The sequence below is a fragment of the Ursus arctos genome, unplaced genomic scaffold, assembly GCF_023065955.2.
Source record: "Ursus arctos isolate Adak ecotype North America unplaced genomic scaffold, UrsArc2.0 scaffold_10, whole genome shotgun sequence".
Lineage (NCBI taxonomy): Eukaryota > Metazoa > Chordata > Mammalia > Carnivora > Ursidae > Ursus > Ursus arctos.
Genome location: NW_026622764.1, coordinates 66,114,564 through 66,138,633, shown reverse-complemented (window position 1 = coordinate 66,138,633; position 24,070 = coordinate 66,114,564). Strand labels below are relative to the sequence as shown.

General features: G+C 42.0%; 1 protein-coding gene across 1 annotated transcript in view; it reads left to right on the top strand.

The window, feature by feature from the left end:
- Positions 1 to 10,663, top strand: part of KL (klotho) — a 42,623-nt gene extending 31,960 nt beyond the window's left edge. Inside the window, exons 2-5 of the mRNA XM_026493120.4 lie at positions 287 to 797; positions 1,759 to 2,027; positions 6,754 to 7,855; positions 8,389 to 10,663. Of these exons, the coding sequence (XP_026348905.2) occupies positions 287 to 797; positions 1,759 to 2,027; positions 6,754 to 7,855; positions 8,389 to 8,726 (2,220 nt within the window). The 3' untranslated portion in view covers positions 8,727 to 10,663. The remainder of the gene's footprint in view (positions 1 to 286; positions 798 to 1,758; positions 2,028 to 6,753; positions 7,856 to 8,388) is intronic.
- Positions 10,664 to 24,070: the final 13,407 nt, after the last annotated feature.

Sequence of the window (24,070 nt, the reverse complement as noted above, 5' to 3'; positions counted from 1 at the left end):
TCATTAACTTTTCGAAGTACGAATAATCACTTTGCATTCAAGGCAAGAAATTCACATTTTCCACTGGCTACTGAAAAACAACGGAAACAATTCCAGTCATGGTAGCAGCTCTCTGTGGGCTGACCCACCTCTGAAAATAATTTATTGTTTCCAGGTGACTCTTATATTGTGGGGTTATTCATTAGGTTAGGCTTGATGAGAAACAGATACCAATAGAGTTGGGGATTCAAAAATGTATTATTTCTCACAATCAGAGATAAATTCATCATGGCTTTTCTCTTTATAGGCTCATGCCAAAATCTGGCATCTCTACAATACTTCTTTCCGTCCAACTCAGGGAGGCCAGATATCCATTGCCCTAAGCTCCCACTGGATCAATCCTCGAAGAATGACCGACCATAGCATCAAAGAATGTCAAAAATCTCTTGACTTTGTACTAGGCTGGTTTGCCAAACCCATATTTATTGACGGTGACTATCCTGAGAGCATGAAGAATAACCTTTCATCTCTTCTGCCCGATTTTACTGAATCTGAGAAAAAGTTCATCAAGGGAACAGCTGACTTTTTTGCTCTTTCTTTCGGACCAACCTTGAGTTTTCAACTATTGGACCCTCACATGAAGTTCCGCCAATTAGAATCTCCCAGCCTGAGGCAACTCCTTTCTTGGATTGACCTTGAATATAACCACCCTCAAATATTTATTGTGGAAAATGGCTGGTTTGTCTCAGGGACCACCAAGAGAGATGATGCCAAATATATGTATTACCTCAAAAAATTCATAATGGAAACCTTAAAAGGTAGGATTGGGGATAAAATTCTAATTTCCTGCCAAAATCCACAGGAAGAACAATCTTTCAGATGATCTGTAATAAACTATGTGAATTTATAGTTTTTAATTGTAACGCAGAAAACCATTTTGGCAATAGCAGGAATGCGTTTATGTAACACCTTTCTCATCTGGGGCCTTGAGGAACTCAAATTCATTTTTAAAACTCATTTTGTAAATGAGAAACTGGGTTTTAATGTGTGAAATAACTTGATTTTCAGAGTTACTACTCTAGATTTTTAGATTATATTAAGGATTAAGCAATACCTGGGGTATCTAGATCTGTGTACGTGTTTTTGGGTTCTTACTATTTGCACTGAATAAAACGATTTTTTTTTTAAGATTTTATTTATTTCTTCGACAGAGAGAGAGACAGCCAGTGAGAGAGGGAACACAAGCAGGGGGAGTGGGAGAGGAAGAAGCAGGCTCCTAGCGGAGGAGCCTGATGTGGGGCTCGATCCCAGAACGCCGGGATCACGCCCTGAGCCGAAGGCAGACGCTTAACCGCTGTGCCACCCAGGCGCCCCTGAATAAAACGATTTTTAAAGGAAAAAGAATACCAACTCTTTCTGAAGAAAATATTGTGTAGTTCATACTTTTAAAGATTTTAACTCTTTATTGCAGCAGCCACAATGCTAGGATAGAAAATGGAACAAGACATCTTCTCAGGCCCAAAGACCACCTACTGGAAATAAAAATATTCCAAGTAAAAACATATTGGAGATCATCCTATTTGTGAAGACATTTATTTGTAGAGTTATCCAGGTGTGATAGCCTTTTATTAGTAAGGAAGGTCATTGGTTTACCGAACAATAAGCATTATCCATAACTTATTTCCATAAGTTGTAAACCCCTCAAATGCTCTTGAGTCATGAGGCTAGTGTCCAGCTAAGGGTCAGTCATGTTGTTCTCGTCCTCGCTTCTCTTTGCAGCCATCAGGCTGGATGGGGTGGACGTCATTGGGTACACGGCGTGGTCCCTTATGGATGGCTTCGAGTGGCACAGAGGCTACAGCATCAGACGTGGGCTCTTCTATGTCGACTTTCTCAGCCAGGATAAGAAACTGTTGCCAAAATCGTCAGCCTTGTTCTACCAAAAGCTGATAGAGAAAAATGGCTTCCCTCCTTTACCTGAGAATCAACCCCTAGAAGGGACATTTCCCTGTGACTTTGCTTGGGGAATTGTTGACAACTACATTCAAGTAAGTCAGCTGACAAAATCAATCAGCAGTGTCACCAAGCCCTATCACTAGTAAGTAGTGTTTCCTTATTAGGTTTGTCATGGCACATTGTCCATTCTTCAGGCCAAACGTGGTTCCTGGAGGAGCACGTTAGGGGCACAGTTTGGAGCATGGTGCCCTTCTCTCCAAAAATCTTTCTAGCTTCATCTTGCACTTTAAATCAGCTCCAAAGGAGGAACAAGTTTAAAATACATGAACATTTAAGATCTGAAAAGGTAGTAAAAAGATAAAATACTCCCTTTTAATATAGTGGTTTTCAATGCTTTTTAGAGCGGTTGGGTTCTTCCATAATTAAGAAGTAACACAGAACTTCAAATTTATGAGATCTCAGTGGAGCTGCTGAGCCCAAGGCAGGAACATCAGGCGGAGCCCTCCCGAGGCATAGCCGCAGCCTATTGCAGAAGCACTCAGCAATGAAAACCTTGCTCCAATGGTTCACTGCTCAAAATTTCATTTCTAGAGCTAGTCATCGAAGTGGTAAGGAAGTTCTTCAAAACGGTCAACCAATCCTCAATATGATTTTTAACTTCCCAATCTTAAAGGAATTGGTTTTCTAGAGTTTGATGGGATATTTTAGTAGGCACTTATTGGATGCTTATCGGACAAAGCCCTATGTTAATCATTGGGGGTGCTTGGTTGAGGGGAGTGCACGCTGAGATGAGTAAGGTTGACCCCTGCTTTCAAAGAGGTCTGTTGAGGGAAAATGTGGGATACACAAATCACATAATGGAGTAGCACAGAGTAGGGTACTAAGTGAGCAAGGTGGTAGTAGGGTGCTGTGGAACAGTGTGTAAACAGAGATCAAGACAGAGACAAAGGTTGGTATTCATAGACAAGCAATGGCATTTAGCATGCTGAGTGCTTCTAGCCAATTCACTGGTTCAGTAGTAAAGGAAAAATAGCTTTCCCTCTACCCTTCTGAGTTCTTAGCTGAGATCCCTTATAATTAAAGACAGAGTAACAAGAGAACAACAAAGAGAAGTTTTGTAACATGTGCAGCTTACATATACATGGGAGACACTCAGGGAAAAATGAGTAACTCCTTGAGGTGAGGTGGAATTCAGGCTTAAATACATACCATCTTAGTAGAAAAAGCTGGAAGCAGGGGTGGGATATAGGTCTCTAGGGAAGAATAAACAATTTTTAGGAAAGATGAATGGACGCTTAGAAGAGTAAATGGGAACCACAATACTTTGTGACAAAGTCTGTCTGGGTGTCGTGGTGACCTCTGGTCTCCTCTTCTGTGACAAGACTCCATCTTCCCTGGGGGATGAACCGCCCCCCCCCCCCAGGAGGGGACTGATGACAACTGAGTTCCTTTTGGAGGATCTGTCTTTAGGCAGGTAAGGGGAGCTCAGAGAAAGCCTTTCGCTGCATTTGCTATTTTTTGAGAGCCTGCTGCTCAAAATACTCAGTTTTATATGAGCAGAGCGTACTTTGGGGTGGCAGGCCCTGAACTCCCACTGTCACATTTTGGGGTGGCATATTCTGTTACCCTTCGGTTCAAAAGAAGTATTTGGAAGAATGCTTGGATCTGAGGAAAGGTCTTTTAGTTGAAATGGGTTGCTATTTTCTTGTAAGTATCAAATGGAAGTCCTTTATTTATAAGGAAATAAATCAACACTATCCTTAGTACATTTTTTTGCTGGGTTGTATTATTCTTAGGTCTTTTGCAGACCTGAGTTAGTTTACAGGGCAGCCTCAGACTTAAATCCCTTCTTATATTTAAAAGGCGACTGCAGGACACTGTTAGTAAAGATGTCTGAGCACAGGAGGAAGATGTCTAGCACTGCCCTGTTGGGTTTGGGGTTTTCCTCCCTCCTCCTCTCTCTTCTCCCTCAGCCTCTGTTCCCAGAACCTCCCTTTCTTAACTTCTCTCCTGCATGTGGGATCCACAGTGGGGTTCAAATAGGGTGCTGGTGAGGGGGAAAGGGACAAAGGGAGGGAGATGGGCTCCCCACCCCTCCTTCCTTCCCGGCTGGGGGCAGGTTGGTCCCTGGTCTTTGTTCTCTCTCCTGACCTTCTGGGAGGAGCCACTCCCAGCTGGGCTCTGTGCTCCTTGCCCCTGAGGACTCAGGATAGCAGCCTCAGCCTGGGTAGGTAATTCCCAGTTCAGTTTTACGTGAAGAGAAGTTTCTGCCAGCATCTCTGTGCAGACAGTGTGAACTCAGAGAGTTGTGAGACAGTGTGGGGAGCCCCTTCACTCCTGCTCTGTTCCCCATCCCTGGACTGTGTTTGCTTTTGGGAACTGGTAAGTAGTGAGAAAGTTTTAAGAGTACAACCTATTTCCTTGAGAGAGAGAGCAGAGAAACTCTGGTCAGACCTAACAAATCTGGCAATGAAGAGGGAGGGAGATGGGGAGAGGATTGCTTTTGCTAGTCTTTAGGGACAGTTGTTTTAGAATTTGATCTGATGCCAGCCACGCCTCAGCTCTGAACCCTTCCTCTGAGGTTGCACTGCCCTTCTACCTCAGGTGGGGGAGGGTCCCTAGTCCTCCACCCAGCAGTGCCCCCCCACCCCTCCACCTCCCGCCGGTCTCTCTGACACCCAAGCAGCCACACACAAACTACCTCACTCTCAAACCCTTGGTGGGTGAACTTCTCCAGAAGCTCTCTAGTGGGAAAAGGCTGCATCTGCTGTTTTGTTCTTTCTTCTTTTCACCTCGAGCCTTGCATTATTTTGGCAGTGCCCTTCCTAAGCTACCTCCTAACTACTTTCCCGGCAGAATAAAAACAAATTTTTTTGTAGGGCGGTTCTGAGGAGGGTGTGCATATGTTTTAATTTACAAGCTGTTCTCTATACTTTTAATGCATTATATTAAAGCCCTGAGAAGTAATTTTTAAACCATTGAAATTTGTCTTTTCCCTCCTGGCTAGTATTTCAAACTTCTAACACAAATAAATTCCTCACATTAATCCTAAAAAACTTTAAAAAGAATATCCCAGTAAGGGCACCACCTGTCTGAAGCCAGACCTCCGGCTTGTTCACGTGGACTGTCACTGTCGCTGGACCTAATTTCCCAGAAGACAGGCTTGTTTCCCTGTAACCACTAACGCTCATAGTAAACATAGTTGCAGACCCTGTTACATGTTGGGGACATAGAGCTTCTTTAACCTTGGCCACTATTAGAAGAAGGTTTCTTCCGTAATATACTAAATACATACTTTATACCCATTTCTTCTGAAAGGCTCCACTTGAGTTTTCATTGTTTTTAATTAAGAAAAGTCAACCAATTAATGGAGGTTAGATAGAATTATGCCCAAGTACTCATTTCTAAGTGTCTCGTATTTTCAAGAAATAGATCCCCTCCCCCACCCCGAAATTATACCTTAGTCTCTCATATTTGTTTGCAGATGGACCGAATAAAAGCTGCTGTTTTGGAAAAATTGTGGTAGAAAAGTCACAAATTTAGTCAACCCGGAGCTCTGTGAAAATAATCCAAAGAATTCCTTCAAGCTCTGAACACTTTCACTTCAAAAGAGCATGCAAATATTTTCTCTTGCAAAGCTGAGGAAACAAGATTTGTGGGTGCATCACAGTGGAAAAATACTTGTCACAGCATTCCCACAGTACGGGGGGGGGGGGGAAATGCATGCGTGGGTGATGTGCAGGGGACAATTCTCCAGAGAGAGCAATTTGCCTCTGACACGCTGAGTTTTTTCTTACTTTCCCTTATAAACACAGCCCTGACCCCTCCAGAGGACCAGCAGCTCAGGCGGGCAAAATGCAAAGAAACCTCTGCTAGGGATTTCAAACCAGAGTTTGACCCCCGCTTGTATTCCGAGGGTCCAACCCAGGACCCCTTCAAACAGGATTGTTTCTGAGGAGAAAACTGGTTTGGTCACTGAGGATGAACTTTCCGTGTGCCTTTTCCTCCGTGGTTAACACGTAGAGGGAGCGTTTTGTGGTTTCAGTTTTACAATCTGCCTGCTTTTCCTAAATACCCATTTTCATTTCGGAGGCTAATTCATCAGATGATTGAAAACCCTTGGTCTCGTGATCATCACCGAAAAATCACTCAGGAACAGTTAAAAACTATGTTCAAATAGCCCAGTACGTGTAAATGCTAATATGGTTCCTCATTTCCACATTCTCTAACGCTTTCATCATCCGACTGAATTTGTTAAGTTCTGTCTTTGACACTAACACCAATAAAAGGCAAGTTACACGTATCTAGCATGTTCCCTGCCTAGCAAACTTCAATTCAGAACGTGATTTTAAGAAGCACGATTTAATTTTAAATATCATTGCATTTTCTGACTCTAACTCACTCAGGTTTTATGCTTTATCTTGTCTATTTTTTTTTAATTTGGGAGTCTCGTATTATTAGTGATTTCTTATATTAAGATACAAACGTTCAAAAGCACTTTGCTTGCTTAACACAGACCAGAGGTGCGTGAGAATCATTAATGTTTGTCATCTGAAATGATTTTTTAAAAATCAGATTTTTTTTTTTAAACATTGAAGCAACAGTTGAAGAGTTAGGACTATGAGTTAAGCCAAAATGCATTAAAAAGTGGATTTTTTTTTTCTTCATGAGCTTAACGATTGATGAAACCTGGTTGAAATTTCCTGCTAGAAAGGCTCTCTTTTTGCTCTCTGGCTTGCTAGTTTCATGGATGGGATTGAATGGAATTCCTTTTCCAGGACGGTCAGGTGAAACTCACGCCTACTCCTCTCCCGGCAGGTGGACACCACTCTGTCTCAGTTTACCGACCCGAACGTTTACCTGTGGGATGTCCACCACAGTAAGAGGCTCATTAAGGTGGACGGGGCGGTGACCAAGAAGAGGAAGTCCTATTGCGTGGACTTCGCGGCCATCCGGCCCCAGATAGCCTTACTCCAGGAGATGCACGTTTCGCACTTTCACTTCTCGCTGGACTGGGCCTTGATCCTTCCTCTGGGCAACCTGTCCCAGGTGAACCACACGGTCCTGCACTACTACCGCTGCGTGGTCAGCGAGCTGGTGCGCGCCAACATCACGCCGGTGGTGGCGCTCTGGCGCCCCGCCGCCCCGCACCACGGCCTGCCGTGGCCCCTGGCCAAGCACGGCGCCTGGGAGAACCCCCGCACCGCCCTGGCCTTTGCCGAGTACGCCCGTCTGTGCTTTCAGGATCTCGGGCACCACGTCAAGTTCTGGATCACGATGGGCGAGCCGTACACTCGGAACATGACCTACAGCGCCGGGCACAATCTGCTGAAAGCGCACGCGTTGGCCTGGCGCGTGTACGATGAGAAGTTCAGGCGCTCTCAGAAAGGTAAAATATCCATAGCCCTGCAGGCCGATTGGATAGAGCCCGCCTGCCCTTTCTCCCCAAAGGACAAAGAAGTGGCCGAGAGAGTTTTGGAATTTGACATTGGCTGGCTGGCGGAGCCCATTTTCGGCTCCGGGGATTATCCACGTGTGATGAGGGACTGGCTCAACCAAAGAAACAACTTCCTTCTACCCTATTTCACGGAGGAAGAAAAAAAGCTGATCCGGGGTTCCTTTGACTTTCTGGCTTTAAGCCATTACACCACCATCCTTGTCGACTGGGAAAAAGAAGATCCAATGAAATACAACGATTACCTGGAAGTGCAGGAAATGACCGACATCACCTGGCTCAACTCTCCCGGTCAGGTGGCAGTGGTGCCCTGGGGCTTGCGCAAAGTTCTCAACTGGCTGAAGTTGAAGTACGGAGACCTCCCCATGTATATAATATCCAACGGCATAGACGATGATCCGCTCGCAGCCCAAGACAGGTTGAGGGTGTACTACATGCAAAATTATGTCAATGAAGCTCTGAAAGGTAAGGAGCCCTGGAAACCCCAGTCGCTTGAAGACCATGGCCCCTGAGGGCAGGATACCCCATAGGCGCTCAAACATATACACCCACTGTCACTCTCGTTGCAGAGTGCTATCCAGACCTTGCCACACTGAACAAGTCCGAGAGATACCTAGTATTTTCCCCCAGGGATAATGGAGTTTAGCTAAAAGTGGGAGACCCTAGCAAAAGAGAGGAAAATTCCCTAGCGCTGGGCCTATAAAAGCGTGGACTCTCTTGTCCCCCATCGCAGATGGGCTCACAGCACTCTTGCCTCCTTCATGTGCATAAAGGTTTGACCCAAGTACATCATAGGAGGTTTAATTAGGTAAAACCTACTACGTTAAGCGTAGCTCGGTATTCGTCCTCGCATTGAAAGAAGTCTTTTATGGTTAAACCTAATTTAGTTTTATTAAATGGTATTGCAATTTTCCCCGATGCACTCCCTAAGGCTGTGTAAAAGTGAAGTGTTGTGTGCAAAACATTTGCATAACCATTCTGTCCTTTTGTTTTTCCAGCCTACATACTGGACGGTATCAATCTTTGTGGATACTTTGCTTATTCATTTAATGATCGCACAGCTCCGAAGTTTGGCCTCTATCATTATGCTGCAAATCAGTTTGAGCCCAAACCGTCCATGAAACATTACAGGAAAATTATTGACAACAATGGCTTCCCGGGTCCCGAGACTCTGGGCAGATTTTGTCCAGAGGAATTCACCCTGTGCACCGAATGCAGCCTTTTTCATACCCGAAAGTCTTTACTGGCTTTCATTGCTTTCCTACTTTTTGCTTTTGTTGTTTCTCTTTCCCTGATTTTCTACTACTCTAAGAAAGGTAGAAGAAGTTATAAATAGTCCTGAACATTTTCCTATTCATCTATTTTGAAATAATTACGCGCACACATCAGCTGTTAACCATTTCTACTTCTTACTGTTGTAAAACTATCGATTTCATTTATCCGACTTCTAGAAAAATTTTTTGTGGCATATGACAGACATTTGGAAATGAGCGTAGGTGATTGTAAAATATTGAATAATGTGAATAGTGCCTGGATTTGTTCTTTTTTTGGGGTGATCAGAGACTGTCAGGGGCCATCATTTCTGCAACACACTGTGTAACAAATGTATGGGGAGTGGGAACCATTCTGTAACTTTTTTACAGAAATTGAATGGCCTTATCAGTGCCCGTTCCTAAATGTAGTGTTTATCTTGAAGTAATAATCGCAAAGGTTGGAATAAAAAGTTAAGTCCCAAGTAACCATCTCTAAACTGCCATGATATACTTAATGGTCTCTGTTGAACCGAGTTTCCTTTGAAAAAGAAATGGCAGGATATAGGAGAGACAACAAAGGGCCCTGGGCTGCAATGTTCCTTTTAAAAGCAGTGTTTCTAGCAAATGCTGCTAATATGAATTTACATATCTGGTTCATGATACATTTAGCAGAGCAAATGATAGAACTCTATTTTACATGACTTTCGAGGCGCTCTCCAGGCCCTGGGGTCCTTGAGGGCTTTGCGTTACTGGGGTCTTGTCAAAAGCCTGCACAGGGAGGACTCTGAATGTTTGCAGAAAAATAAACACGAATCGTGAGATGTTGGGCTCTTCAGGAAGCATAAATGGATCTTGAAATGCATTATATTGTGTGGCTCTAGGAGGAAGAAAGGAGGAAAAAGTCCTTACTATGAGCAACATTATGATTAATTTGATTATAAACCCTTTGATTTTAGAGCACTCCTTGCAATGAATGATGTGACCTTTCCTGAGCAAATAAGAATGAAATAATAACTCATCCTGTGAAGAGAGCCTTCACTTGCTGTCCTTTAGAATGTGCCATGATTTCTTTGAATTGAATTTTTTTTTTTTTAAATTCTTAACAGGCTCCAAGTTATTTGGTTTGATAACACTGGAAGATTTGTTTCTGTGATTGCTGAGGTTTATTTTATATTTTTGCTGCAATTTCTGTGGAACTAGCTTTGAGCTTTCACACTGAAACATGCTACTGATTTCTAGAAAGGGCTAACGAGGTCTTATCCTTTAGTGCCCCTTAAACAAGTTTTGCTGATTTTCAGACAAGGGTCTTTCTGTTACACTGGCGTTGCCGATGATTCTAATGTTTGTTTTATAGAGAAGCCAATATCATATCAGGCAAGGTAAACCACTCTCATATAAAGCATAACTAATCTTGCTGACACAGGGTTATAATGTTAATAAAATGCTGTACTGTATTATGTATCATCTTCAGAGGTGGTATGATTTTTTACCATGAAAGATAAGCTTTTGTCGGTATTCTTTTAAAAATTGGACTTATTATTGAAATTGAAACTAGAGAATAATAGTTTCTTCTATGTATATATTTTTTCTGATTCTAACAGTAGTATATGTTTGTTGTAAAAAATTGAAAAGCGCCAAAACTATATGTAAAGAGGAAAAATGACCTGTAATCTCACCACCAAGGTGGCCACTAGCCTACGTATTTTATTTTACATGGAGTTAGATCATACTGTAAATAATTATGTATCTTTGTTAATTTTTACTGTGTGTGTTTCTTTTGTCATTCAAAAGCATGATTTCTAATAGCTATGGAGTGATTCCACTATATGAATTTATCACAACTTATTTAACCATTCCTATTGGTTGGACTAGTTTCTTATTGTTAATTACTGTTAAATAATATTTAAAATTTTTCTTGCTACAATATTTTCATTTCCTTAAGTGTAGACAGAAGTAATTCTGTCCCTTGATGAAGTATTGTAATAAATCTGTCTGCAACTTTGTTTCTTTCATAATCATATAACTGGCTGCTAGATACGTTTATTAAAAAATTTTTTGTGTGTGTTGACTTAACTACATAGAATATGAGTGGTGAAGAAATGGGTCCGATAGCGACGCTGGAAGATGGGAGGGGATGGAGGGTGCCCCAGGCTCATCCTTGTGGTTGAGCTGAGACTTTCAGACACTGAGAAAGCAAAAGAGAAGAGCTGAAAGAGACAAAACCTCGAAGAGAAATGACATACCAAAACCATCCAACTCAGTTGTAGTGAGAGCAGCATCTAATGTTGCGGCCTCGTGGACCTTAGGAGGAGGTCATGGCTTCCGCCCGCAGGAAAAGAGGGAGGGCACCACTTGGGTCTGTCCAGACCGCAGGAGGGAGGAGGGACCGGCAGGGGGAGGGAGGCGGGGCCAGGAGGCGGGACTTCCTGTCAGAGTACCGCCCCTCTTCACATCAGTCCTTATAATGTTTCACTCGTGAATCCTGGGTATTTCACCACTTTACATATTTTTTTTTGAAATACAGAGAGATAATTCCCCTGGAACTCCTCCATCTCTTACTAGGTTGTGGGGCCAACTCTAGGGGGGCATTAGGTGGTAAGCTGTGGTTTCCTGAGGCATCTTGGCTAATTTCTTCCACACTTGTACTTGCTGTGCGTTCACAGTCCCTGCCTTGACCCAAGGTGTACCCCTTGCGCTTATGCCTCGTTGTTCCTTCGGCCTGGCCTTGCGAGGATGGTTTTTCAGATTCATTAAGGACATTTGCCATTTTATTTTTGTCTTCCACGTACAGTAATTAGAATCTATTAATGCCTTGGAAGCTTTTCCTTTATACTATTTATAACAATGTTGTCCAACAGAGAGTGCAAGCTGCATATTTTAAATTTTCTGTAATCCCATTTAAAAAATAAAAAAGTGCTGAAGAAATAAAGCTTATACTATATATTATTTTTCCAATATAATCAAAATATAGCTTCAATGTGTAATCAATATAAAAATGATTAAGATTTTTATATACTTTTTTTATACTAAGTCTCAGAAGTCTGGTGTGTGTTTTTCTTGTGTGACACATCTTGTGCTCAGTTTGGATTAGGCAGACTGTAAATGCTCAGTAGCCACATGTGGCTTAATGGCCGCTCCATTGGACAGTGCAGGTCTATAAAGAAAGCCTTGCTCTGCTAAATTAATTAATTGCATATAAGATACCCAAAATATTTAATACGTTAGAAGAATAAACTCTTTAAAAGAATCTCCCAAACTCTATAGTCCATGGAAATAATCGACAAGTAAAATTACAATTAAGGTAAGTATTGAGTAAAACAAATATCTTAAAACATACGTTCAAAATGCGTGAAAATCCTAGAGGAGAACCCAGGCAGCAACCTCTTGAACCTTGACTGTAGCAACTCCTTGCTAGACACGTCTCCAGAGGCAAGGGAAATAAAAGCAAAAATGAACTATTGGGACAAGAGGGACAAGAGTCAGTGGATGGACCTTCTAAATGTCACTGAGTCTCAATTTCCTTATCTTTGAAATGGGAGTAATGTCTACCAGGGCACAGTGCTGAACATACAAAGTATTCAATAAATACAGCACCTCCCCTAGAGATGCTTTATTTTTCTGGACTAATTCCACTTTTTCTTAATATGTATATGATTTATTGTCAATACGATTCATCCAGAAGCACTTCAGTTATTTTATTTGTGACTTTGAATATACATCGTCATCGAATGCTCTTGGTGAAACCAAACTAAAAGAATCGATCCCCAGAGTTATTTAATAAGATTACTTGGATCCAAATTTTATGAAGGTGGAATCGATAGAATCCTGAAGATCATTTGGCAGAAGAAGTTTCTATAGCAGTATGTTGCACCATCTGCTCTTTTGAACCAATCTAATGACACAGACAAAACACTGAAATTTGTATATTTGTTGTTGAATTGGTAAATAATTGAAGACCCATTAACTAAATTTTTGTGTGATTCAAAAATCCTGGATAGAGTTTCTAATTTTGGTTGTAAGCTTTCCATATGCTTATTTTATGGTAAAAATAATTAACTTTTAATGAGCTTATTTATTTTTTATAAATTATTTGCAAAGGAAACATTGCTCTTTAATAAATTGCTAGAATAGGGCTGAATGTTTTTTTTTTTCCGTTAAAAAATCTCAATTGATTAGTTTATAAAATTGGGTTTTCTTTCAATATGATAGCAGTTACTGTCTAGTTATGGCCTTAAGCATAAATGTTGCCTAAGACTTTTCAGCCAGTTTTGATCATGTGAATCAAAGCTTTGGCTAATTTAATTGGCCATACTGTTGCAGTTAAGACATGAAGGTTTTATAACTATGTTTTTTTCACCTTAAATTATGGGTATCATGAGTCTCCAGTAAGTAGCCCAAAGGCTTCAAAATAAAACATTTCAATTCTCAGGGGCAGGAGTGGTAAGCCACAGAGCAGCAAAACAGATATAATTAGAAAAAGATTGACGGGTCAGGTGAAAATATTCCATTAGTGAAAGCTGACAGATGAAAAATGAACACGATTTTATTCCAAACTGGTACCGTTCTAAACTGTCCTTACTCTATCTGTGCCTGTCACGGACCTAATAACCCACCAAAACAAACACAGTGGGGGTTACTGGTCCATCAGCCTGACAGTAGCAGAGCCTGCGAGATTCCGGCAGTGTTCACCTCGGGAGGAAGGAAGGAGACAAGGGAAGCCAGAAAGCGCGGGAAGGGCTTGCAGGATTGGGGAGAGCCCAGGAAAGAACTATTTGCAAAAATGACAGAATTCTTCCACATGGAAGACTAGAGTGGGCTAGGGTTGGGTATTTCCCTTCTCCCAGGTCAGTTCGGCTCTGACAAGACCCCAGTAGGCTAAGCCCTGGTTAGCCAGTTTCTCCTGAGGGCAGGCCTTGTTAGGAACAAAGTGCTCTGGGGTGCGGGCTGGCTCAGTCGGTAGAACATGGGACTCTTGATCTCCAGGGTGTGAGTTCCAGCCCCACGCTGAATTTATCTAGAGCAAACAGAGCGCTCTGGCATATTCCAAAATGGCCCCTTCCCCTCTGGCCCCGCCAAAAACACAAGGAGATTTTTCTCTGATATTACGGGATTGCAAAATACAATCCCCAACATACTGTGAAAACCTGGTAGAGCTCCTGGAGTAAATCCCACAAATTGTGCCACCGGCCCCTCCTCTGCCATGACTGGATCTCCTCAGAATTTGTAACTCTTGGAATTGGCCACACTGAGCCTCTAGCAACTCATGAATTACAGTTCAGGTTTTCCTACCCCAGCACTGGTTCCTGAGGTGGTTTCCACTTGTGAGTCTCTGCTTGGGTACACCACAGACTCCCTGTATTTGTCCGTCTCTCCAATTTGGGGGGCAGGAGTTTGCCGTGTGTGTGTGTGTGTGTGTGTGTGTGTGTGTGTGTGTGTGTCCCTTCTGACAGACCCAAGAAGATCCGCTGATTTTTCAGTTTCTTCAGATTTTCACTTGTTAGGATGGAGTGGTGATGGCCCTCCCATCACCTCTAAAGAGATAGAGGAAAAAAAGGGGAAGAGTCAAGGAAAGGCTGCCATGTTTATAAGCAAACTGGGTGGGGAGTTATTGGGAAGCCAATTAAGAATTGATTGCAAAATATCGTCTCTATCGTCTCGGTGGTCTCTCCAGCCTTGGCCAGTAAGGCATGAACATACAAAGGCGCCAGGGATTACCACGGGTCATAGGATGGACATGGGAAGAGTTGGATCTGGTATTCTCCAACGTCAGCCTAAAAGCCTGGACGACGTGATCACGACCACTGTGACTTTGTTGGAGGAAAGTGAAGGTACAACATGTGTGGTGCATGGGAAGATGACTGGCATTGCTATTTTTCAACACCTTTAAGAATTTTGTGCCAACACAGGAATTTATATTTTTATTCACAATATTTTGGAAAACAAATGACAAGTGAGTGTTTTCTCTTCTGGCTACAGGTGCACAAGGACAATCTCATAAGGAATACAATTTGGCGAGCAGTGAGTGTGTTCGGTGCAGTCAGGGTGGATGTCTCTTCTTGACATACAGCCGAGTATGTCTGAAGAGGAGTGAGTATTCATTTTCTTTCCCTTCAAACTAGCTCTTCTTTCTGTTTCTTTCATTTCCCCAGTCATCCCTGGGAGACACTCAGCAGGAAATTCTATGGATTGTTTTCGCTCTGATGTTTGTAGCACCCGCCCTGCGTTTGGATGCTTGGTGAGGGTGTCTCCTTTAAACTCCTTGCTTAGACCTTTCCCATACTCCCTAAACTGGTTTTCTGGCTGTGTCCGCTCTGCACATCATGTGCCATTTTGATTCAGTTCCCTTCTGCCTTCGAGCGCTTACAATGCGCGTCCTTGCGCCTCACCATCAGCTGACAGTTGCTTGAAATCTCCCTCTGGGGGCACCTGGGTGGCTCAGTAGGTTAAGCGTCTGCCTTCGGCTCAGCTCGTGATCTCAGGGTCCTGGGATCGAGTCCTGCGTCGGGCTCCCTGCTAAGCGGGGAGCCTGCTTCTCCCTCTCCCTCTGCCTGCTGCTCCCCTTGCTTGTGCTCTCTCTCTGTCAAATAAATAAATAAAATCTTTAAAAATCAATCAGTCAATCAATCTCCTGCATGTCCTCTAGACTGGTCATCTTCAACCTGGCTGAACGCCAGGATCAGCACCGACTGTCTTCTACCGGGACTTGCGTGGTTGTCTAATCTCTGCCGTTAGATTATAAAGTGCTCGGGGGGGCACCTTATCTCATTTGTCTCATTATCCTCTGCAATGAATATTAATTGCTTAATAAACATTTCTTATACGAATAAATGTTTAATGCGAAGGGGTAGGGGTAGAAATTTATTACAGGGGTTCTTTAAAAGGAGTTAACTGCTTTTTTCCAGTTACTGAGGCTCAGTTGACCTTTATTACCTTGAGTTTTGCCAGTCAACTTCTAGTCAACAATATTTATGATGGTAATTGGTGTTCATAGTGATTACCCTGGGGCTGTACAAAATCTTGAACTGTCTTCTCAGTCATTTAAGAGAAGATGATATTAAGATGTTTGTTTCTAGGGGCGCCTGGGTGGCACAGCGGTTAGGCGTCTGCCTTCGGCTCAGGGCGTGATCCCGGTGTTATGGGATCGAGCCCCACGTCAGTCTCCTCCGCTATGAGCCTGCTTCTTCCTCTCCCACTCCCCCTGCTTGTGTTCCCTCTCTTGCTGGCTGTCTGTATCTCTGTCAAATAAATAAATAAAATCTTTAAAAAAAAAAAGATGTTTGTTTCTAGTTAACAGATTCATGATATATCTCATCATGGATTATCCATTTTAGAAGAGTTAAAATACAATAAAAAAATTTGATAACATCACACTGAGCATTAATTTTCCTTTGATGATCAGTTCATTTGACAAATAATTAGCACACACTAATATATCCAAGTTAATAGAGTTATTATGCAGAAATATTCTACTCTAGTCGTTTTATGTATACTTGAAATGCCTCGTGCATTAATTGGGCCAGTCAACGCCTGACTGTAATTGACATACAGTATGATATTTAATCAATTTTTTCAATAGACATTAAGCAAGATATGACTCTGTAAAACAGTGTATTTTGTAGATCAACTAGTAAAAAGTTACCTATGAAGTAAAATTCTATAAATCGAATCCATTGTTTTGATAGGTCTCAAAGGTACCTTAGAGCAGGTTGGCTGCTTATCTAACTGGTCACTCTGGTCTCTGATTCTGGACGTCACATGACGTCAGTAGCTCCTCTCTCCATGTCTGCTTCATCTGGAATAGGTGCAATGCTGGGGACACAGCTTGTGATTGGGTGCTGTCAGCAGTGTGGTTCTCCAGCCTGGAATCACCTAAGGGGTTTTAAAAACCACTGATGCCTGGTCCCAGTTGCAGGGATTCTAGCTTAATTGGTCTGGGATGTTGCCCTGTGTCTCTTTCATGGCTCCAGGGCCCATTGGACGGGCTTGTCAACTCTCCCAGGTGACGCTGGCCCTGGGCTCCGGGGCCACCTCTTCCTTTATCCTGGAGCCCAGGTGAGGCAGCAGCTTCCGCTGTTGCTACTCCGAGTCCTTCTCCGTCCCTGTCGGCTTCTCAGCGCTTCCACCGTGCCTGTAACCAACTCTCCGCATAACATTCTCTCTCTTGTAAGATCTCAAAGTAGTTTTCCTTGTTCCGGTTCTCATTGGAGCTTGACGAAGACAGCTGGCAGTGAAGACAGTGAAAAGCTGGCTAAGCATAGACTGGAGCAACCGTGGGCAGCCGACTCTAATCCTACCTGGGGGCCGAAGAAGCCCAGGCAAGTGGAGATGGGCGAGTGGGAAGGACTCAAGTTTGGTGGCCATTTCCAGAGGCCATTCATCTGGCAGCACAGATACCTTGCAGGTATTCTGTAGCACAAATCTCATGGGCGAATTTCATGATATGTTCTAATTTCATCATTTTTTGATGATTTAGTGTCCTTGTCATAGGTCACACATTTATTTGTAAAGTCTATAGGGAAGAAATAAATTTTTTACGTGGTGCCTATCTATTGGTATATACGGTTGATTAGCTCTAACCTTTAAGTCCATATTAGTAAAGCTGAAGAAACCTAAATGTGAATTTCTTTTTAAATTTGCAATACCCTCTTACCAAACCCTGGTGTTGGGTTGGCTTATGCTTCAAATTCATGACCAACCATATGGTAGATTTGGAAAGCCTCATCCCAGTTAAAAAAAAAAAAGAAAATCAACCTCAAAAAATGCCTGTTCTTTGTCTTATGTAAGTAGGAGGAGGTGCTCTGTTCTGTCTTACTTCACCATCTTGTCCCATCAGAGCTCTGCTGATGGTGGCCATGGAAACAGGAGGAAGCAATCCCAGGGATCAAATGAAAGCCGCTTGTGTCTGTTGGTTGTAAACATGGACATTCAAGGCTTACTTCCAAGGAAGTTCAAGGCTGATCATATGCAGACCCAGAGTCTTTTCTTCACATACATGCACACACACACACACACACACACACACTCACACACACACACTCACACACACACACGTAACCCCCATTCCCCCAGCTGATCCTGCAGCAGCCTTCACCCAACTGAGCTTTCTGCATGGCCTTACTGAATTACACATTTTTTTCTGCCCCTTTATAGACTCCTTGAGAAAGCAGTATGTAGCGAACAACTACATTTTACACCAAATAATTGTTAGTCAAAGCTAGCGTTTTTGTTTTCTTAGGGACATCATTGCTCTAAGCTAAGAGATTGAATCCCATTGACCTAGAAGCAAATATTGATAAGAAGCATTTGTCAAGCCCCATCTTTAAGGTGTGCTACTATCCTCATTTTACAGATGAGAAAACAGAGGCTTACAGAGGTTAAGAACGTGCTAGAGGCCCAGAGACGGAAAGCGGAGATAAGAGTGGGCTTGGAACAGGCAGGGCTGCTCCAGAACTTGCACCCGGAATTTATGTCCATCGTGTTTTAAGTGGCTGGTGGAATGCAGGGCTTCTCTATGTCTGAGCTAGTCAGTCTTGGGAAAATTAGAGGCTCAGAAAGACTCAGCAACTAATTCAAGTGATTAGTGACTATTTGAAGTTAGGTTCACATTGGTTTCCTCAGAAAGGTAGCCAGCTGATTTACAAGGAGAAGAGAGACAATTGCTGGCTGGGGGAGCTGCAGAAAGCCCCTAGAAGGAGAGACTGTAAATGGCAGATTTATAAGACAAATTACTTACTAGATTGGCAATAAAAAGTGCATTAAACACTCTAGTCCAAACCACTACTGGGTGGAAAAGCAGAAATTATGGTTGCTATGTGCCTGGGCTCCCAGGCAGAGCCTGCAGTTACTCAGGACCCAGGTTGAGAAGGCCCCTGTGCCTGGTTTAATGTTCTTCTGTGACTGTCTTGAGGTTCTTAATCTACGTTTATCTTTGAATCTGTGTCTTGTGATGATGCTGACGGGTCAATGCAGTCCGCACGTTGGTGCGTGGAGCTGCGTGAGGCAGCAGCCCACGCTCGTGGAGGGCTGTGGTCCAGCTCAGCCCACGGGCACACAGCTGTTGGCCCAGACCTCCTCCCGTGCCCGCCTCAGGGCAGTTTGGGTTTCCCAAGGGGGTGGCCAGGACAGCACCTGGGTCCAGATAGGTGGCAGCAGAGGCAACGGAAGTGGCAAGCTCGGCTCCGCAAGTTCAAAGAAATGTCAGAGGAAACATTGGAATTACATCGTACATATTTGCATGTGACTTTACCTTCAGACTTACATGAAACTCGTTTGTGCAGAGAGCTAAATCTTTCAGAAAAAATTATTGTGATGATTATCAGTTCCAGATGTAATAAAATTTCTATTTCGATATCACTTACTAGAAATTTATCCCAATATAATATCCCCAAATCATCCCAACAATGTTGTCTCAGCCTATAAAATGCTCTCGATAGCTCCATTAACAGATGCATATGCACAAAGATCCTTCTCAAAATTAAAAATGATAAAAATTTTTGTAATCTTGGAAGAGTGACCAATATCGCTTTAAATCGATAGCTATTAAAAATAAAGTTGTTAGAAGTATAGCTTTTGATGATCTAATGAATTTGCAGAAAAGACGGAAAAATCGTAGGATCAATCAAGATATCATACTAATAAAGTACAATCATTATCCCATTATATAAAATGATGGCACCAAAATATTATTTTGCACATTATGCAGGTTTATGTTGTTACTCGTGTATCACTATTACTCCTATTGCTCTTTTGTAGGTAACAAAAAGTCTTTAAAGGAAAATTTTTATATTTTAGCACCTTTAATAGCACTTTTCCCTGATCTTTCACCAGGGGCTTTCGTGTTCATTTTGCATCGGGTCCTTTAAGCTAGGTATCCAGCCCTGCTCCCAGAAGAAGGAAACGATACCATAGAAGAAACAGGAGGATAAGGTTCTTTAACCAAGAGCCCAAGTTTCATTTTTATCCTGATGAAAGATACAGCCCTGACACAGAGGCAGAGGTCAATTCGGGGTCGGGTTAAGTGAACGTTGAGTCAGGGGTCCCTCCCGGAGTCTGGCCAGGGCCAGCCTTGCTCAGGAGCTGAGGAGCTGCCAGGCTTTCTCTGGTTGTCCAAGCAACACATTAGGTGCTGGGCAGCGTTACAGACAAGACAGCCTGAGGAGAATGGATTGTTTTCTTTCCTTAGTCACTACTCTTGTAAAAAGTACTGTATGTTTTATGGCTATTTTTATTCTCATCTTATTTTTCCTCTCCCCACAATCAGAGCTGGTTCCAAGGAGAGAGGGAGATTGCAGAGCAGTCTGGCGTCTGTGACGCTGGGCCAGAGAGCTGGATGTGGGCCCAGCTTTGCCTTTTGGTGCAGTGAGACCTTTAGAAGGGCTCAAGTCTTTAATTCTTCATTTTCTTGTACATGGTGGTGAAGGAAACAATGACAGCTGACGCATTTTAGTGACAATGCTCTGATTCATTGCTTTTGTGTCATCAGAGCAAATGTCAACATAGGGAAAAGGGCAAATAACATGACAGGATTATTACAAAAGCATTTCGATCATGTAGGTGCCCTGAACAAGTCTTGGGGGCTGGCAGAACTCTGCAGACCACACTTTGCGAACCACCATTCTGTGGCATCATTTGAAAACACCAATAATTGGACCTAAGCTCCAGTGTTCAGAGAGGACCCAGGAGTCTGAGAGAGGAAAAACAAGCAGAACACACAGGACAAGCCCAAAATGAAAGATTAAACCTTAAACCAAAATATAGAAATATGTCAGAGTAGTCAATTGTGCTTTGTAAAGGCTTTCTGCGTGACTTTTGAACTAAAAATGCTAGCAAATGAATTGGAGGAGAATAGTGGTCACTGTTGAGACTCTTAGTGACCTGGAAAGTCAACTGGAAGTAATATCTTAAAACACAGAACAAAAGAACAAGGACGAGATAATCACGAGAGGAAAAAAATAGATTTTTGGTGGATGTATCTGGAAGAACTAACGTGAGTAAAAGAAGATTTAGAAAGGAGAAAAGGAGCAGATGGAGAAGAGGCAATAATTAAACTAATGAAAGAAGAAAATGTCCTCAAGATTAAGAAAGACCTGAATGTGCAGACTGAAACTATTCACAGAGCTCCAAACAGAAGGGATGAGAAAAAAAAAGTCACCAAAGCTAGTCTGGAAAATTCTTCAACTCCAAGAATGGAGAGAAACCATTACAAACTTCCAGACAGAAATAACTGGTTGCTTAAAGAATCAATACCCTTTGATGTTTGCTCTGCGACACCTTAACTAGAAGATGGAGGGCCATCTCTGCCTGTGGAGAGAGAAATGCCACCTTTCTCATTGAGCATGTCAGTCACCTCTCAGGATGGAGGTAAAGGTGGGTGTCATGTGATCCAGACAGTGTATTACTTGTGTATCTGAGACTCTAGAAGAAACTACTAGGGGAGGACATAGCAGGCAAACCTCCACCCACTACCCATACCACCACTGAAATTACAGGAGCAGGGGGGCGGGGGGGAGGAGAAGCTGTAGTCAGCAATGCACACATAACTCGATCCAAACGGACAGCAAGAGACCAGGATTGTATACCAGCAACTCCAGATAAGAAGTCTTAAAATAGGAAGGAACTATGTAAGGGTAATTCTAAGAATAATTTGGAACTTAAAGTGCTGAGCTATTTAAGAGAAATCTAGGAGCTAGGGGTGAAGGAAGAGAAAAGCAATGGGGCAAAGCATTAGGAAGATTTTATCTTGGTCTGCATGAGGGCAGAGTTGAGAACAGTAGTGAAAACATTGAGAAGACTGATCCTATTCAATAGACTACCTTGGTGAAGGGATAAATTATAGCTTGTGGTTTTTTTTAATAAAGAAAATGACAGAAATGTATGTTTTATTTTAAGCCCCTAGAGAGGGGAAGCAAACATTTATGGAATAGGAGGTTACAGTAGGACATCAGTCTTAACAACATGAAAAAGAAACCTATGCAAACGATCAAAACGATAGCAAAAGGAAAAGGAGACAACAAAGTAAACCAAACCGAATACAAAATAAGCATAAAACGGGAGGAATAAAAGAGCACAAAAAGCACCAAGAGGTCATACAAAATGAGAGAATCATACACAGCAGGAGAAGCCTGAGGGAGAGGACAACTACGTGAAACATGGTATCCTGAATAGAAAACAGGCATCGGTAAAAACAAAGAAAATCTGCTTCGGTTTTTAGCTTCAGGAAAAAGAGGAATTCCAGGCCATGGTGCATCTGACAAAGCGGCAGACTGGGATTGCAGTTGGGCGTCTCACTCAAACTTTACACGGAGACTCGTGGGCTCGTGGGAGCCAGGACATCTTTTCCCCTCAGTCTTTCAACTCTGCTGTTTTTCTTGCATTCTGCTTCATCATCCTTTGACCCAGCCTGGGTTTCCAACCATGTGGTGGAACTGCCCGTGACACTTTCTGAATGTATAACTCTTCTGAGGACCAGATCATTCATTCATTCATTCATTCATTCATTCATCATTCATCTAAGAAATAGTGCCTGCCTACTCTGTGCCAGGCGCTCTACCATGTTCAACTGTGCTTTGAGGATCAGATAAACCAGATGTTATTTAACCCTCATGGAGCTTAGTAGATAGTAGGACAGAAAGACGTTACTCTATTATTTATACAAATCACCATGTAATTACAAATGAGGCAAGTGCAAAGGAGAAAAAGTTCTGTGTATTGTAAGACTGTTTCCCCAACTTAGTTTAGGGTATGAAGGAGGACTTCCTGGGGGAAGTGACATGAGGCTGAGACCTAAGTGTTGATAGGAGTTCCCTAGCCACCGGGTACAGGTGTGGTGAACACCCTAGAGAAAACTCTGGAGATGGGCAAAGGGAGAGACATGGAAAGTGGACCTATTTATCCTAGGCCTGTTGCTTGGGTCTACAAGGTGCATTCAAAATTTTTCTATTCATTAAATACAAATCTATTTATTCACTGACTCCTAAAGAGCATTCACTTTTTTTAACATCCATACAATATTTACAAAAATAATTGATCATGTACTTGACCACACAGAAAACCTTAATCTCTAGAAGGTAATTTGGAAACCTAAAAACCTCTGATGATCTCCTAGGAAAATATAAATTATTAAAATTGAATGAAGAAGTAGAAACTTTGACTAGACCGAGCACCATGGAAGAGATGATAAAGGTGATTAAAAATGTATTATTGAAAAAGTTAACAGGATTTGACGATTTCATAGCTGAACACTATTTAACCTTAAAGGGCAAGCAGTTCTGATGTAATTTAAGACTACAGCAGAGAAAAAATTGTCATTGTATTTATGAAAGCAATCTTATTACTATAACCTGATAAAGATACTGCAAAAAGATTGATTCATATAGATTCGAAACACTTTAAATGTGATATTAGCTACAATAATCCAATAATCTTAATCCAAGATTAAGAAACAATGGCCAAGTAGAGTGCATTGCAAGAATGCAAGGTTGTGTAGGTATCAGGAAATCAAACAACATAATTCATTACATCAGCATATTAAAGCTGAAAATTAAATGAACATGACAATAGATGCTGAAAAGCCATTTTGATAGACATTCAGCAGCTATTCTTAACAATAACTTTAAAGAATCTATGTACATGAGGAAACTTTTTAGGGCACCTATGTGGCTCAGATGGTTAAGTGTCCGCCTTCAGCTCAGGTCGTGATCCCAGGGTCCTGGGATTGAGTCCCTCATCAGGCTCTCTGCTTAGCGGGGAGGCTGTTTCTCCTTCTCCCTCTGCTGCTCCCCCTTCTTGTGCTCTTTCACTCTCTCTCTCTCAAAGAAATAAATAAAATCTTTAAAAAAAAAGGGGAATTTTTTAAGTATGATAAAGACTACAAAACATCAGTAAACATTATCCTAACACTAAAACACTAAAATCACTTTAATTATGACCAGGGACTAGATAAGATTGCTTGCTCCTATCATTATTATTCAACATTTTCTTAGAAGTTCTAGCAAATGTAGTAAGAAAAGACAGTAAGATAATTTGCATCAACATTGGAAAAGAAAGGATAAAACTTTCTATTTTTGTTAATAATATTATGTTCTTGGGAAACCCAAGAGACTTAAGAAAAAAGCACTGGAATTGGTAAGATAGAGAGATCAAAAAATACATATAACAATGAATAGCAGAAATCACCTAAATGGGAAAATGGGAAAATTTAATTTGTGGTTGCAATACAATGCAAAGCAATGTGGTGTGAATAAAGGTATAAAACCCTAAAAACAAGATTCAAACTAATGGAAAATTACACAAAGTTCTTAGATATATACTGAGTTCTTAGATGTATAGACTGACGGTAATTAAAACGTTAGCTCTCCCCAAATTCACTGTATACATGGATATGTAATATTTATACATACATTAATTATGATATATACTACAATTCCAA